At 35.2% G+C, this 15,041-nt stretch overlaps 1 protein-coding gene and 1 non-coding gene across 3 annotated transcripts; both read left to right on the plus strand.

Annotated features, from left to right (window-relative positions):
• Window positions 1-231: 231 nt before the first annotated feature.
• Window positions 232-15,005, plus strand: LOC124436321 (alanine--tRNA ligase, cytoplasmic-like). Of its 2 annotated transcripts, XM_046986229.1 has the most exons (22): window positions 232-406; window positions 976-1,159; window positions 1,377-1,565; window positions 1,657-1,796; window positions 1,872-2,063; window positions 2,407-2,551; window positions 3,763-3,908; window positions 6,432-6,540; window positions 6,622-6,660; window positions 6,763-6,874; window positions 8,279-8,403; window positions 9,461-9,608; window positions 9,986-10,269; window positions 10,432-10,569; window positions 10,674-10,814; window positions 12,073-12,179; window positions 12,253-12,361; window positions 12,760-12,885; window positions 13,010-13,129; window positions 13,214-13,297; window positions 14,495-14,608; window positions 14,812-15,005. In XM_046986229.1, exons 2-22 carry the CDS (start codon window positions 1,013-1,015, stop codon window positions 14,986-14,988), a joined length of 2,892 nt encoding a protein of 963 aa, XP_046842185.1. In that variant the 5' UTR covers window positions 232-406; window positions 976-1,012; the 3' UTR covers window positions 14,989-15,005. The 2 variants fall into 2 exon arrangements, with proteins under 2 accessions (XP_046842185.1, XP_046842184.1); XM_046986228.1 differs by lacking the exon at window positions 232-406 and having other exon boundaries at window positions 901-1,159.
• On the plus strand, window positions 4,003-4,141 carry LOC124437727. The gene has a single exon (XR_006945832.1). It is a non-coding gene; the product is annotated as a U4 spliceosomal RNA (small nuclear RNA).
• Window positions 15,006-15,041: the final 36 nt, after the last annotated feature.

A 15,041-nucleotide genomic window follows, 5' to 3' on the forward strand; every position in this document is an offset into this window, starting at 1 on the left:
ATAAATAATATTATTAGTTACATTCCATATACTAGTAGTAGTTTCGTATGGTAGTCACACCTCCATGTGTGTCTCATCAAGCCAGCTTGCGAAGTCATCATCTGCTTTATGCACTGTTGCGTAGCCGCCTTCAATGCGTGTGAACGGACATTGCAGGATGATATGGTCCATATTCTGGTTGGTGGCGTTGCATGATGGGCAAGTTGGTGAGTCTTTGTAGCCCCATCCCCTGCGCCTGGATCATCACGTTGCCGTCGTGCAGGGGCTTAAGTACTTCACTGAAGGAAAACTAAGAATGATCCAAACCCGGTCTCCGAACTTCGATGTCGAACTCTCGAAACCACACCTCCAAACTCATGTTACATTCCATTAACTAAGCTAAAGAAAGTACTGTGAATTGAAATTGGTAAGACATTATAAAGTAATTTCAAAACTGTTGTGATATTACTGAGTTATACTAAACATTTGAGAATAAACCATATTTACGGTAAAAACAATTTATAAAGGAATAAAGCGAGAGAGAGAGCGAAAAGGTGATGGCTACTACATTAATTGCTCTGTTTCTCGCTTTACTTTAAGTCGTTTTACCGTAAATATTGTTCATTCTAAAATGTTTAGTGTGACTTGGCAACTGTAACGAGTTACAAATTTTTTATTTCAAATTTTACTAGTTACTAATTGCAAGTACTCATTACTATTTACTAATGCAAATTTGAGCATGTGACTGAAACAGTTAAAAGTAAAATTTACTAACAACTATAAAAATTTGCGTACATTCCTTCGTGAAAATTTGTTGCTTGATGTTGAAGGGCAGCACTTGGCAGCACTTGCTATCTGTCATTGTAACCCCAGTGTGAGGCATTCAAATCAGGGGGGGGGGAGGATTGTCAATGTGTTTTAATTGCTCCAGGAGTACATGTTGAGGAAGCCATCAAAATATTGCTCTGTTTCTCGCTTTGTTTCTGTTCCTTTAAGTTGTTTTTACCGTAAATATTGCTCCTTGGAAAGTAAAATGGATAACTCTCTTACTGGAAAAGATATTCGTGGTCAATTTGTGGATTTTTTCGTCGCGAAGAAAGAGCACACGTTCGTTCATTCTTCCAGTGTCATTCCACATGAAGATCCTACGTTGCTGTTTGCCAATGCTGGCATGAATCAAGTGAGTTCTACTTCTTCTCTCTTACCATATTACATAAAATTTACTTAGAAAAGCACTTTCGATTTGCAGTGATACAATTGCATGACTGAATACGGAACAACTGCGTAGCAAGGCGTCACTTAATAATGAACTCAATTTGATTTAATTATCCAGTTAATATGCTGTCTGGCACCATTGAATTTAGCTTCAAATTTGTGTCTGTTATCATTCATTACAGTATAAGTCTATCTTTCTTGGAACTGTTGATCCAAATAGCGACTTTTCAAAGTTGAAGAGAGCTGCAAATAGTCAGAAATGTATTCGGGCAGGAGGGAAGCATAATGATCTTGAAGATGTTGGCAAAGATGTCTATCATCACACATTCTTTGAAATGTTGGGAAATTGGTCCTTTGGTAATTACTTCAAGGCATGTCATGATTTAACTTTATTGAAATGTGAAATTAACATTATTTGCAATTGCATTCATAATTATGTACTTACTCTCGAAATACAACCAGAAAGAGGCAATTGAATGGGCCATGGAGTTATTGGTTGATGTGTGGAAATTGCCTAAAGATCGTTTATATGCAACATATTTTGGTGGTTACAACGAGCTTCCCCCTGATGAAGAAGCAAAACAAATATGGCTGAATGTTGGGTAGTTTTATATTCTTGATGGTTTCTTTAATGGTATGCTTCATCTTTACTTTATATTCAACTTGTCTTCTTTCAGGCTCCATCCCGATCGAGTGCTTCCATTTGGAATGAAAGATAATTTTTGGGAAATGGGTGATGTGGGGCCATGTGGACCTTGCACTGAAATCCATTTTGATCGTATTGGAGGTAGAAATGCTGCATCTTTGGTGAATATGGATGATCCTGATGTATTGGAAATTTGGAATCTTGTTTTTATTCAATTTAATAGGTAAATAAATTGTGAATAACAGAGACCTGTTGCAGAAAAAATTTTGTTGAAAAAGTGTTTCCACATGATTGTTTTCTTTGGATTTCATTTTACATTCAAAGTACTTAGCAAAATAACCAAATTAGGAAATAAAAAACTCTTGGTATTTACAATATGCTTAAATACATAGCTTCTATGCACAGCACAGTCAGATGTCTACCCCTCTGATTTTGTTAAGAAGTACATCAATTCTTGTTGGAAAATTTCTCAATTTGCTTGAAAGCATATTTGCAAAGCTGTTTGGATGACAAAGTGAATGCACTCATTGCATATGAGTTGAACCACTGTGTTTATCTTCCCATAGAGAGACTGATGGCTCTCTTAAGCCTTTACCAAGTTGCCATGTTGATACAGGGATGGGACTGGAGCGAGTTGTGTCGGTCATTCAAGGGAAGAGATCAAATTATGACACAGATATCTTTATGCCAATTTTTAACGCTATTCGTGAGGTAATTATTGATATTCTGTGTTTTATTAAGAAACCTGTAATCTAATATGTTTGGTGTCTTTGATACAATAATGCAAATTGACAAAATTAATTTATTTTTATGTATTAGTTTTTATGTTTAAAGTGAACATATCACATTTTTGCAATTGGACTGTGTAGATAGATCAGAAGAAGTATAATATAAAACAAATTCCGAAGAAACAAGACATCTTGAGATTGCAAAATATCAATCAAAACAAGACGAGAAGTAAACTGTAAATTTTCGACTTTATTTCAAAGTCATCCTCAGACAGAATGATATTTAAAACCTTACATACACATATATATTTACAACGCATGAAACAAGTAAACGGAAATAAGCAATAGAAATTAAATAGTGTGATATTTACAATGAGTTGGAAGAGGTGTAGTATTACAAAAGGATGAATTGAAACTGCCGACCCGACTGGTAGAATGAGTGTGTTATAAATTAAGAAAAGAGTTGTAATTCTTTGCTAGCCTTAAGTCCTGTGTTGAGAAAAGGTTTGTTATGTTTAATGAGTAGTGCTTCAAGAAAAGCAAGAATGTGGTAGTTGTTAGATTTGGTTGAGTGAAGTATTTTATAGTTGTGAAGTATTTTATAGATCAGAAGATGTTAAACATATTTGCAATATATTTTACAATTCAAAAATTTGATTTTCATGTTTTTCTGAACCTCAAAGTTTGTGGTTATTTATTTGACAGTGAAATTAAAAAAACAGGGTGAGTGCTCAGATGTTATATAATAGTGAGAACATGCTGTAAGAAAACATTGTATTTTCCACAAAATCAAAGCTATTTTTATGCATTACACACGTATATGGCATTTTGTGTGGTGGATGCTCAAAATCATCCAATTTAAGCAAAATACATTTGACGAGTTCCCTTTGTGATGTCAGCTTTTCTATACTGGTGGTTCAAAATGAAAATGGTGAATTTTTCAACTTTGAGGGCCAAGGACACCTGCAAAATCATACTTTTGAACCCAAAAATATGTTTCATACATTTTTAGAGTTGCCTGAACTATCGAAATGAAGCAAATGCAAAAACATGATATAGTCATAACACAATATAATGAAAAACTGTTTGCTTTATAAAATTTGTAATCAATATTGCTGGGATATGTCATTTGTAGATCAAAGTCTAGTTTGTACAACACTCATTTTTTGAAAGTCATGAACATATTTTACACAGGGCACAGGAGTTCGACCATACTCAGGAAAGGTTGGTGATGAAGACAAGGACAAAATTGATATGACATATCGAGTGATTGCTGATCATATTCGAACGTTGACGGTAGCTATCGCCGACGGAGGACGACCAGATAACACTGGGCGTGGGTAGGTAATACGCATGCGCAAAGGGCCTGTTAGTATCCCACAAGCGTTATGTAATATTATATCGTACTTATAGCAACTTTATCTGAGGTCAGGTAGCTTTGCGCAGTGGCAGGATCATAGCCGATGAGGTTCATCCGAGGCGTGATTATTGCTGATTGAAAACTTATACCAATACCCCGCTAGTCGGCCTGAAATATGGCCGGCTGTGCAATTTTTTTTGGTCCTTAACTGGACCGACAATAACCCGTTAAAGACCAAAAAAAAATTAATCGTTGAACAAATAACAGTTAACACTGGTAATAATTTTCAAACAACTACTATCAGCCATTATACTTTGAAAAGTGTTGACAGTTTCAAAGTTTACCTTTTAGTAAGAATTTGTATTTTTGTATTTTTGTTACTTGAATTAAGCGAGAGTGATAATTTCGGTTGTTTTTCGTACAACACATATAATCATCATCAGCGCGCTTGTAGCTAATTTTTGACCAATTACTTCAAGTCGTGAATGAGCATAATTATTTGCGGTTATTTATTGGGATTAAGCTTACATTAATCTTTCTGATTTTTCCTGCTTGATGAGCAGTTACCTGTCTGCTTTCACTTATTTGGTGGTCTTACAAGACACCCTACTATACTAAAGAAAAGATTGCTTTTTGTAATGTGCAAATCCTTGTGAATATTTGTTTACGTATGCTTTTATAAGTACACTATTGAACGCTACCTAAGGATAGTCGATCAATTGTACGCGACCTAACCTATGTTCTTTGTACTCGGTCGATTTTTTACCTACGCTCAAGATGTTTATCATATGTCTTAGTATATGTGTCGACTTATACAACTCTCTGTATAATCATGCTTTAGCATGAGGTCTTGTCGAAAAGTTGTTTCTGCTTTCATATTTGTTGCCAACGAATGGCTTGTTTTAAAGTTGGTTTCAACCCGGGAGTATCGTTACATGTTTGTAGATGTAGATCGTCCAGGTCAGTAGAGTCCTGAGAAGGACTGTTGGTGTTGATGCTGACTGACATTTTGAAAACCTCATTGCTCTTGGCTGTGAAAATGACTACCGCTAAGGTTGTCGAAACGCCATACCCCATGCATCAACATCAAAAGTCGTTCTCAGGCCTCTACAGTATTAGCCTGTACGATCTACGTCTACAAACATGGAATCATATATTTACTGACCCGTAGTAGCACATCGCAGGCCCATAATTATCTTAGCTCACCCAGTGAACTATAATAACAACTGGAATGATAACTTCGCCGGATGCCAGCTTGCAGGTAGCTCCAGTCCCTTTTGTAAAAAATATGGCATTTTTATATTTATAAAATTTCAAAAGTAAACCTTGCGTTAGTTTTTCAGAATACTATTATATTTGAAGAATATTAGTCAAACTTGCAGAAAATAAAAAAAAATCGGCCAAAACTTATAGTATTGCTGAAAAATGTTAAAGACAAAAATTACCAAAAGTCCGCGTGATTTTTTGTTGTTTTTTCTTCGTTTTTGAAAGTTTCAGGCATACCTAAACGTTCAATCCACCAAATTATCGTAGTTCCATGTTAAATACACAATCCTGCCAAGTTTCGTAAAAAATGAGCATTTTGCCAAGTAGAAAAATGTGTTTTTATGAGCATTTCTAATACCATAAAAATATATACACCTGCAAATATATATATAAATATATATATACAAAGTGTATATACAATGTGCCCTCCCGGCTATTACCACAGTGCATTGGTGACTCCTACACTTGGGACACAGGATGTACGGTTGTATAGTATATATATAAACGGCTCAGTGTCATAAAGAAAAGTGCAAGATTCTCGCAAAAGGATTCTGGAAAAACTATTTTGTCGATTTAAATATGTAAAAATCAAGTTAATTTTTCAAATACATAGCACCCTATTCTTGTGCTGTCCGTGTAAAGCATACAAAGAGAGAAAAGAAAATGAACACATTGCATATAACGGGCCGATAAACTTGGTATAATGTATTGTTAAAAACAATCGTCCACGATTCCCGCCGTTGTTTCTCCTCGAAATATCTTGCTGATGCATACGCTAATTATGGTAGATGCACTTTTAAAGCACAAAATGAGTCAAAAAAACGAAAACAAATAATTTTTTCACTGTTTTCAACTGCCAACAAGGTAAAACAAACGTTGGTCAAAGAAAACACGCATTGTTTCAGTGGGAGTTTGGCTTCAAACGATCATGGGAAAAACTATAGCAGTTATTGTTCCAGTTGTTATTATAGTTCACTGAGCTCACCTCACCCCATTTCTCATTAGTATGTGCCTTTGCACTATTATAACAACAGTTGATTGGTATCGACATGTCGTCAATAACCTTATATTGCCCATCACGAGATGAAAGAAGAATGTTAATATTCATCGTTCTTCCATGACATTCATACACACCATAACCTTCGTGGCTCGTCCCGAGCCTCTTTCTCAAAATTTAATGATAAATACTTCATAACAATTAAACATAAAATTCATGTGTATATTATTTACCGTGTAGTTATGTTTTGCGACGTATCCTACGTAGAGCTGTCCGCTTTTCATCTGAAAAATTACACGCTCCACCAGGGTTTCTTGGCTCATTGGTGTCTGTTGTCTTGGAGACCTTGGTGAGCATTTAGGATGGTCATGGTTGTGTTTTGATGGAGTTGTTAAATGAATTTAACGTATTTGCTATTGTATTCTCGTAGGGCGAAGCTTTCCCTGAAATCACTAAAAATCCCCAACAGGTTTTACTTACATTCTAACATTCTATTTTTTGTTTTTTCCATTTCAAGATGTTCTGGTTTTGTTTAGCAAACGATTTACGAACGGGATGTGCTTGTTTTTAGGCTGTTAAAATAATCAATGAAGAAGAGGAACAGTTTTTGAAGACTTTGTCTCGTGGACGAAGATTGTTCAACAGAACTGCTGACAAACATCAAAATGATAAAATAATCCCTGGTATATATATTATACACTTAATGTACACTCCTGAGGGAAATAGTGAGTTTCGTTTTCCGAGAGTCTCATTGCATGAGACTAGATGCGAAACAAAATTCACTGTCTACCAATGAAACGTACATTTAGTGTTTTGTTATATAGGAACAAAGATCATAGATTTCGGCAGCTTTTCAATGAAGTCAACGTTTTTCAAAGGACATTGGTCCTGCGAAATTTCGTTTGAAAACAGTAGTGGATCCAGCGTTCGTGAAAAATTAATTATAGCTCTTTAATTTTAAATTGAAATACTTTCAGAAAAACACTATTGGTGTTGAATTTTCTAAAGAATATAATTTCACCAATGAACTTGCCTCTAAGATGCTTAGAAATGTAAATTTATTCTACAATGTGCTGCAGTAATTTATTTTGACGTACCCTAGATTCACCACTGTTTCAAAATGCTGCAAGGGTGACCACAGCATTTTTGGTCTACATCCAAGTATTTTCTGATTTTTTTTTCTATTAATAGTTTAATTTTGTCACTTAATAAGCTCGAGAAATGTATTTTTTAGTTTTCAGCTCCATGGCTTTTTGATGTTTTTGTAAAATGAGCGAGCAACAATTTTTCTCTTTTGTTGCATTTATTATAAGTCATGTGACTACGAATGAAAGTGTGTATAAAAAAAGTGAATCGAACTTTAATATACTATCGTGCATTTCATTTTGCATATTTTTCGCTTATATTTCTTTGTAGCAAATGAGAGAAGCACCTTAGCTTTCCAATGATATGTTTTTTATTTCCTAAAAGTCCCAAGTAACCCACTACTCCTCAAATAAAATTGTACTTCGAAATTACTTTTCCCATCCTTGGGAGTTGATTAAGGTTTCACTGCCATTTCAAACAAATAAGAATCTTCACCAATTGTATTCAATTCTTTACGACGAAAAAATGCGATTTTGGCTTGCAAATTTTATTTTGAGAATACTTGATTATTTCTGCTTGTTATGAAATTCTAAACATATTATTTAAGAGCTTCTCTCTCTTGGTTTATCCCAATTCAAACGCAAAACACTTCGTCAAATGCACAATTGCGTCTAAAAGTTTGATTAACATTTTTATGTACACACTGCTAAATTTATAAACGCGGAAATTTCGCAAGCATCTGTGGTAGGAATGGGTACTTGAACCTCCAATAGTTCATCTGACATAATCGTCCCTCCAATGACATTTTTTAGACCATAGTTTTCATCAGTAAAATAAATAAATAAATTTAAATGTAATGTATTAGTTTGGAGAAGGGGGGGGGGGCTGCGTCCGCAATGCTTACTGGCGCCACTTGTTGTAAGTAGCTATTGTTTACCGTGAAGTACTTTTGATTTCTTTAATGTATTCAACTGTAGCAAATGTTCCTTTGTGATGTTTAGGTGATGTAGCATGGCGTCTGTATGATACCTACGGCTTTCCTATTGATCTGACTCAACTAATGGCGGAAGAGAGAAGTTTGTCTGTGGATATGGACGCCTATGAAGAAAGTAAAATTAAGGCTCAGGTATTATTTCGCTTTTTCTAAAGCCGAAAAACGCGAAGATTGACATAATGTTAAAACGGATTTTTTTAAATGTGAATGAATGGAATCACGCCATAACTGATTGCTCTGGTACCAATTTATCATTTGGTGCGAGTTGCCTATTTTAATTTCGTACGTTATGTACAGATTTTTAGCCTTTTTGAATATCGTTAAAATTTTAGTGTTGGATGTTAAGTATTAGATCTTTTCAAATTTCCAAAGTTTCGGTTAGCTGAAAACATGATTATGAGACCAAACTTTATGACAGTGTATTTAGTTTGCATTGTAAAGAAAATTTAAAGTGATGAATAACTTCTTCAATAGCACTTATTGTATTATTTTTTCTTTTTCGAGTTATGCGACTTTTCTTCATTATTCAAATCACATCGTTGTGACATCACATTGCGTAATTAGCAGTAGGAAAATGATAGTTTTGTCTACAATTAGTATTAAAATATCTAACTTTTGCATCTTTGCAAATATTCATCTACTCATGTATTCATGTTTGTAGATGTAGATCGTCCAGGTTAGTATAGTCCTGAGAAGGACTGTTTTTGTTGTTGTTGACTGACGTTTCGACAACCTTAGCGGTAGTCATCTTCAAAGTCAAAATGAAGTCTTTTTGACTCTGAAGATGACTACCGCTAAATTTGTTAAAACGTCAGTCAACAACAACAGTCCTTCTCAGGACTATACCAATCTGGACGATCTACATCTATAAACATGTAACGATACTCCCGGGTTCAAACCGTTTACTTTATTACTGATATGTATTCATTAGATTGTTGTATTTGTGCATAAAACATTCTAACATTTTTAAAATTGATGATTTTTGAAATGTTATTCTTTGATTTCATAACGATGTTATATGCATAAGGAATAAAGTTAAACATCTCTAGAAAAAGGTAATATAATAAGTCATATCTTTTGAAGAGGTGATGAAGTCATTTTTTATGGTTTTTACATTACAATTAAATAAACTTTGTGATAAAATTTCATGTCATAAACACTTCGGACAAATAGAAAATTTTCATTTTAGGCGATTGCTCGAGGTAAAACAACGACTGATGAAGAAATCATAACACTCGATATTCACGCTATAAATCATTTGCAAAACGTCTTAAAACTTCCAAAGAGTGATGATGTTGCAAAGTATAAGTATGTCTCTGATGATGAAGGAAATTACAGTAAGTATTTATGAAATGAAAGATGTTTACTGTGTTTGCACATACATATCCAAACCTAGCAGACCTTTGGGAGAGCTCATGAGCAGATCATTGGAAGGCTATGTAGTTTTTGCATCCACTAATTATACACATCATGTTATAAACAGTCACAATGACAGTAAATCTATATCTGTTTTGCCTTTTCATGTTTATTGAATGTTTGAAGGAAATTGGAAGACGATAGCTTGGAAACATTTAATTCGATGTAAATGATACACTGTAAACGATGTATTAGGCAAACTAACTTTGAGGAAATCAAAATGACTTTTTGTGGTCATTTTATAAAAAAATTATATATTGTTACTTACATTCGTCTGATGAACATTTTGTTTCAACAGAGTTTGAGAAATGTAGTGGCGAAGTTAAAGCTCTACTTCTAAACAAGGAGTTTGTCTCTGAAGTTCCAAGTGGCTCGAAGTGCGGTGTTGTATTGGACAAGACATGTTTTTACGCCGAGTCTGGTGGACAAATATATGATCAAGGATATATGTCCAAGAATGATGACGACGAAGTGGAGTTTGCTGTCATGGATGTGCAAGTTCACGGCGGTTATATACTTCATGTAGGAGCATTAGACGGCGTACTCAAAGTCGGTGATAAAGTTAATTGTTTCATTGATGAGGTAAGATTTATAATAAACCAAACAGATTTGCCTACTTGGGTTGTTTGTCAAGAGAGTAATTCTGGTACAAGGAAACCATAACATTAATTGATAAGTCTTTGTATGCTGTCGTTTTTCTTGTAATTTGATTGTTTTGTAATTGAATTAATTTTTTCATTTCAGCCTCGAAGACATAGCAACATGAGCAATCACACTGCTACGCATGTGCTGAACTTTGCTTTAAGGAAAGTTCTCGGTGAAGCTGATCAGAGAGGTTCCTTAGTTGCTCCAGACAAGCTGCGATTTGATTTCACCGCTAAGGTACATAGCTACACCATGTAAAGTTGTGTATTGTGCATGACTTGGGAAGTATATTACAGGTGAGACACATAGACGGACTGATAGTTATTACTTGTGGATTTCAGGGAGCGATGAATTTCAACGAAATCCAGGAATGTGAAGTGATATGCAAGGATATGGTGGATAAGAAGATGCCTGTATTTGGGTCAGAATCAGGTCTTGCTGCAGCAAAGAATATTCAAGGATTGAGAGCGATCTTCGAGGAGGTATTTTCAAAGGGAGATGTTTTTTATTGTTGAAGTGAATGAAAAATTACCTATTTTCCGATAACCTGCATTTGTTCGGCATTTATGTTACTGATATATTTGCCCTAATTTTGGCCAATATTGATACGCTTCATTTGTTCAAATTGATGCAATAAACTATCAAACTTATTACACTTGTATTAACTGTTTCTATTTTATTTTTTGGTTGACAACCATTGAATGATAAAAAAATGCAGCAACAAGCACAACTAATCAATAATATATCAAAAACTCTATAAGAACAAAGTCGGATTCTTTTGTCCCCAATCCCAGGTCACTTATCTCATCTTGTTCATCAACCATAAGAACATTAGCGGATTACAGTAGGCTAAGTTGTCCTTGAGACGCCCATAGTATCTAAAGATAATTAATGTTTATTTCTTTGCTATTCCGGACTAGCTAAATGTGCTTAATTTAGTCCATTTATGATGTTGAAAACCGTACGAGTAGCTAAATATCGAGGAAAAATTGTTTCGTACTGTCTATCATATTTAAATGGGCGATGCTCAGAATTCATGAAGTAGTTGGTTTTCCTAGTACCCTTGACCATATCAATGATTTTCGGAGTTTCATTCGAACTTTTAAATTTTCCCTATTGTGTACACTATGAGTTGCAAAAGTAATTCATAGGCGTAGAGAATATAGTTGCACTAAAAATCATAAGTTGCAAAGGCAAAGGAGCATGGTGAGCACAAACGTCGTCTAGAGACTGAACTTAATTGTGGAATAGTTTTCACTTAAAAGTCCACAACAATGTATTAACATAGAGGCCACGTTATTAGTAAGACGCCACTGCATAAGAATACTCTGTTACGTTTGCCATCATAGCTACACATTACCTACCACAGAAAGGGAACTCTCTTAGATACCTAGTCTGTATAGATACTGATACTGTATTATACATGTTTGTAGATGTAGATCATCCAGTTTAGTAGAGTCCCGAGGAAGGACCTGTGGTGTTGGTATCGACTGATGTTTCGACAGCCTAAGAGAAGTAAATGTACTCCTCACTTGATACTGAAGACGATAACCGCTTAGGTTAACGAAACGTCATTGAACACCAACACCAAAAATCTTTCCGAGGACTCCATCAACCTGTATGATCTTTATATAAAAACGTGTAAAAAACCCCAGGTTCAAACCACTCTATTTTACTGTGGGTTAGTTGATACTTAGACATCGCTGTGAATATTGGCGTGTAACATGGTGTTTATTCTAGGTGTATCCTGATCCAGTACGTGTTGTATCAATAGGACCTCCGCTGAATGAGCTGATCGACGACCCACAAGCTGGTTATAAATATTCTGTCGAGTTTTGCGGTGGAACGTGAGTTATGCGTCCCTGTTGCTGCTCGAGAAAAAGTGACATCCTTGTTTCTACTGTTGTTTTTTGTCTTTAGGCATCTTCGAAACACGAGTCATATGAAGGCTTTCTCTCTAATCTCAGAAGAAGCAATTTCAAAAGGAATAAGAAGGATTGTCGCCGTTACTGGATATGATGCTGAAAGGGTAAAATAGATTAATTTCCCAAGCCACCTTAGAGCATGGGCCTAGGAAGATTGACGATTGCGGGGGCAGGGGGGGAGAGGAGGTTGGGCTCATATTCAAATATACATATCGTAGTCCTTTGGAAACAATTTATTTCAAATGAATATAACACGGTATGTAATGTCTTAAAGTGCCCCTGTGTTGCTTTTCTATGTTTAGGATCCCATCATACTCCTTGTAGTCTTTACTTATATCAACCTCAGGGATGTTGTCAATTTTATTTGTTATTTATAATGACCATTGTTATCAGTTTCTCGACATTTGGAATTTTTAATTGTAACCTTGTAAATGCACATTTTATTGCTAATTACGTTTTTCTTGACTGTTTTATTTAACATTATATGCTCTTTGTTGAACAGGCCATCAATCGTGCGAATACACTTCATCAACAAGTGGAGAATCTAAAAGCCAATATAACTGAGAAATTCAACTCAAAAACTCTCGATCCTAAGAAAGCGATTCGAGAAGTCACTGTTCTCAGTGATGTAAGTTTGGTGTCTTATTTCTCCCTCTTGAAGATCCCTTAAGGACTGTTTGGTTCAGAAGGGATCACTTTTCCTTGATCCTTTGTTATCCCAATACAGGAGAAAACTTAATTTATCATTTAAGGAAATTTCAAGTGCAATCATTCCTTACTGCGACAAAGATAACATGCGAAACAAATTGAAGGAAGCGAAGAAAATTGCAGACGATGCAGATCGTGCAAAGAAAGCTGCGATGACTGAAGCTGTATGTACAAATAAATGAATCCAGTATTCACGTATTTTTTAATTATATATAAACGTATGTACACTTGCGTTACGTATTTCTCAGGCGCTTGAAAAGACGAAGAGTCTTGTAGAGAATGGTGATGTGAAAGTTATTGTTGAAACACTTGATGTTTGTGCTAATGCTAAGGTAAAGTATTGTTTTAGCTTTCTTGGTAACCCTCATTTTATATACTGGGCAGAATGAGAAGAAAAAAAAGTTTAAATCTGACGATCTCAATTAGCGAAGTGTTTACGCATTTCTTGTGCAAGAAGTCGCTTTCCAGTGTTCGATTTACGCAACCACTGGCGTCATCTTGCATAATGAGAAATGGAGTAATCTGGAATATTTGTTAACGTTACCTCAAGACTGAGTTCTTGTGAAGTGTTAATGATGTAAAATTCCGCGTGAACAATTCATCAGAAAGTTTTCAGTAAACTGAAGGATATTTATGAATCATGCAGCGGCCATTATAATGTGTAAATCGGATATTACAAAAACTTCACTATCTAAATCACACAATAAGAGATGAATAAACAGTTTTAGAAAGTCAACTGTCATTTTAAGAGTTCTCCTTAAATGAAAATATAATTTAACTAGTAAAATTTTCCTTTTACTGGCCGTTTAACTGCAAAACAATTGTTAATTCTTCGCGATTTCAAGTTTTACTTTGTAGGTTTTATTGTATTATAGTCATTCCAAGTCCCTTTCCACTTATGAACCTTGGTCGTTCTAACTAATGGCGTTATAACTTATGAAGGTTCTTTGTTTTTAAAATTAGCGGCCATAATTTATTTGCCTAAAATTGAATCCTGTATCCATTACTGCGTACAAACTCTAGAGCAACAGCGTTGCGCAGGAATCGCTCCATATCTTTGTCTACTGAGACTCCTAACGGCGAGATCTTGCAACATATTTTAAGTGCATAATAGCATTTTTTGAAAACACGATCACTTGATCTACAAGGTCTATATCTCAAGACTCTTAGGGTCTGATTATATGGAGGCGAGCTGGCCAGGATAACGAGCTAGCCCGATGATTTCATGGGATTGAAAAGAGCCAAAACTTCAAGGTTTAAAATTACAACTGTTTAAGAAGCACCACACGTCACTCCGGTTGTAATTCTCAAAATAAGGCAAATTGGTTTTTCAATTTTAAATGTTTTGAAAAGTTATTAAATCAGAGTATTTTAAAATTGCATAAGAAGATTTATCTGATGATAATTATTGAATCATTTCCATTTGCCAAAATCATTTAACGCTTAACTGAGTCCCGGCTACCGTGCTCATATTATCATCTCCTGACGCAGAACTTGTTTTTGTGAAATGCTTTTTTTGTGTTATTTAGATTTTAGACACTTGTCTTCAACATGTGAAAAAGAACGCTAGTCAGACGGCAGCCATGTTTTTCAGTGTTGATAAAGATCAGCGAAAGATCATTTGTATGTGCCAGGTACCCAAGGTATGAATTTTCATTCTCGGGCTCTCAGCCAAGGTCCTGGGCACGAGATCTCCTTTCGCTCATATTCTTCAGATGTATTTTGTAATGAATGACCTTATTTTCCTTCTTTCGTTTGATTTCAGACCCATAACAAAAAGTCTTTATACATATTCTGGCAATGACAACCACGATATTTAACGATGTTTTTTTCTCTAAAATTTAAGGATTTGATTGGTCAGGGCTTAAAAGCCGACGAATGGGTCGCTTCAATTTCCTCTCTGCTGTGTGGCAAAGGTGGCGGAAAGGACATGTCCGCGCAGGCGTCTGGTCCCCGTTTCGAGTGTTTACAGGAAGCAATGAAAATCGCTAAAGAATATGCGAAATCTAAAGTGAACAATTAAAACTTTATGACAATTGACGCATGTATGATGACGATCTACTTTCGAAATATAGT

This window comes from Xenia sp. Carnegie-2017, unplaced genomic scaffold (genome assembly GCF_021976095.1).
Source record: "Xenia sp. Carnegie-2017 unplaced genomic scaffold, XeniaSp_v1 HiC_scaffold_16, whole genome shotgun sequence".
NCBI classification, from domain to species: domain Eukaryota; kingdom Metazoa; phylum Cnidaria; class Anthozoa; order Malacalcyonacea; family Xeniidae; genus Xenia; species Xenia sp. Carnegie-2017.

Excerpts from the sequence above, each read along its gene's own strand:
- LOC124436321 (XM_046986228.1), top strand. The coding sequence starts at position 917 with ATGTTGAGGAAGCCATCAAAATATTGCTCTGTTTCTCGCTTTGTTTCT. Across the intron at positions 1,566-1,656 it reads CCTTTGGTAATTACTTCAAG|AAAGAGGCAATTGAATGGGC; the intron begins GCATGTCATGAT and ends AAATACAACCAG. Across the intron at positions 14,609-14,811 it reads GTATGTGCCAGGTACCCAAG|GATTTGATTGGTCAGGGCTT; the intron begins GTATGAATTTTC and ends CTAAAATTTAAG.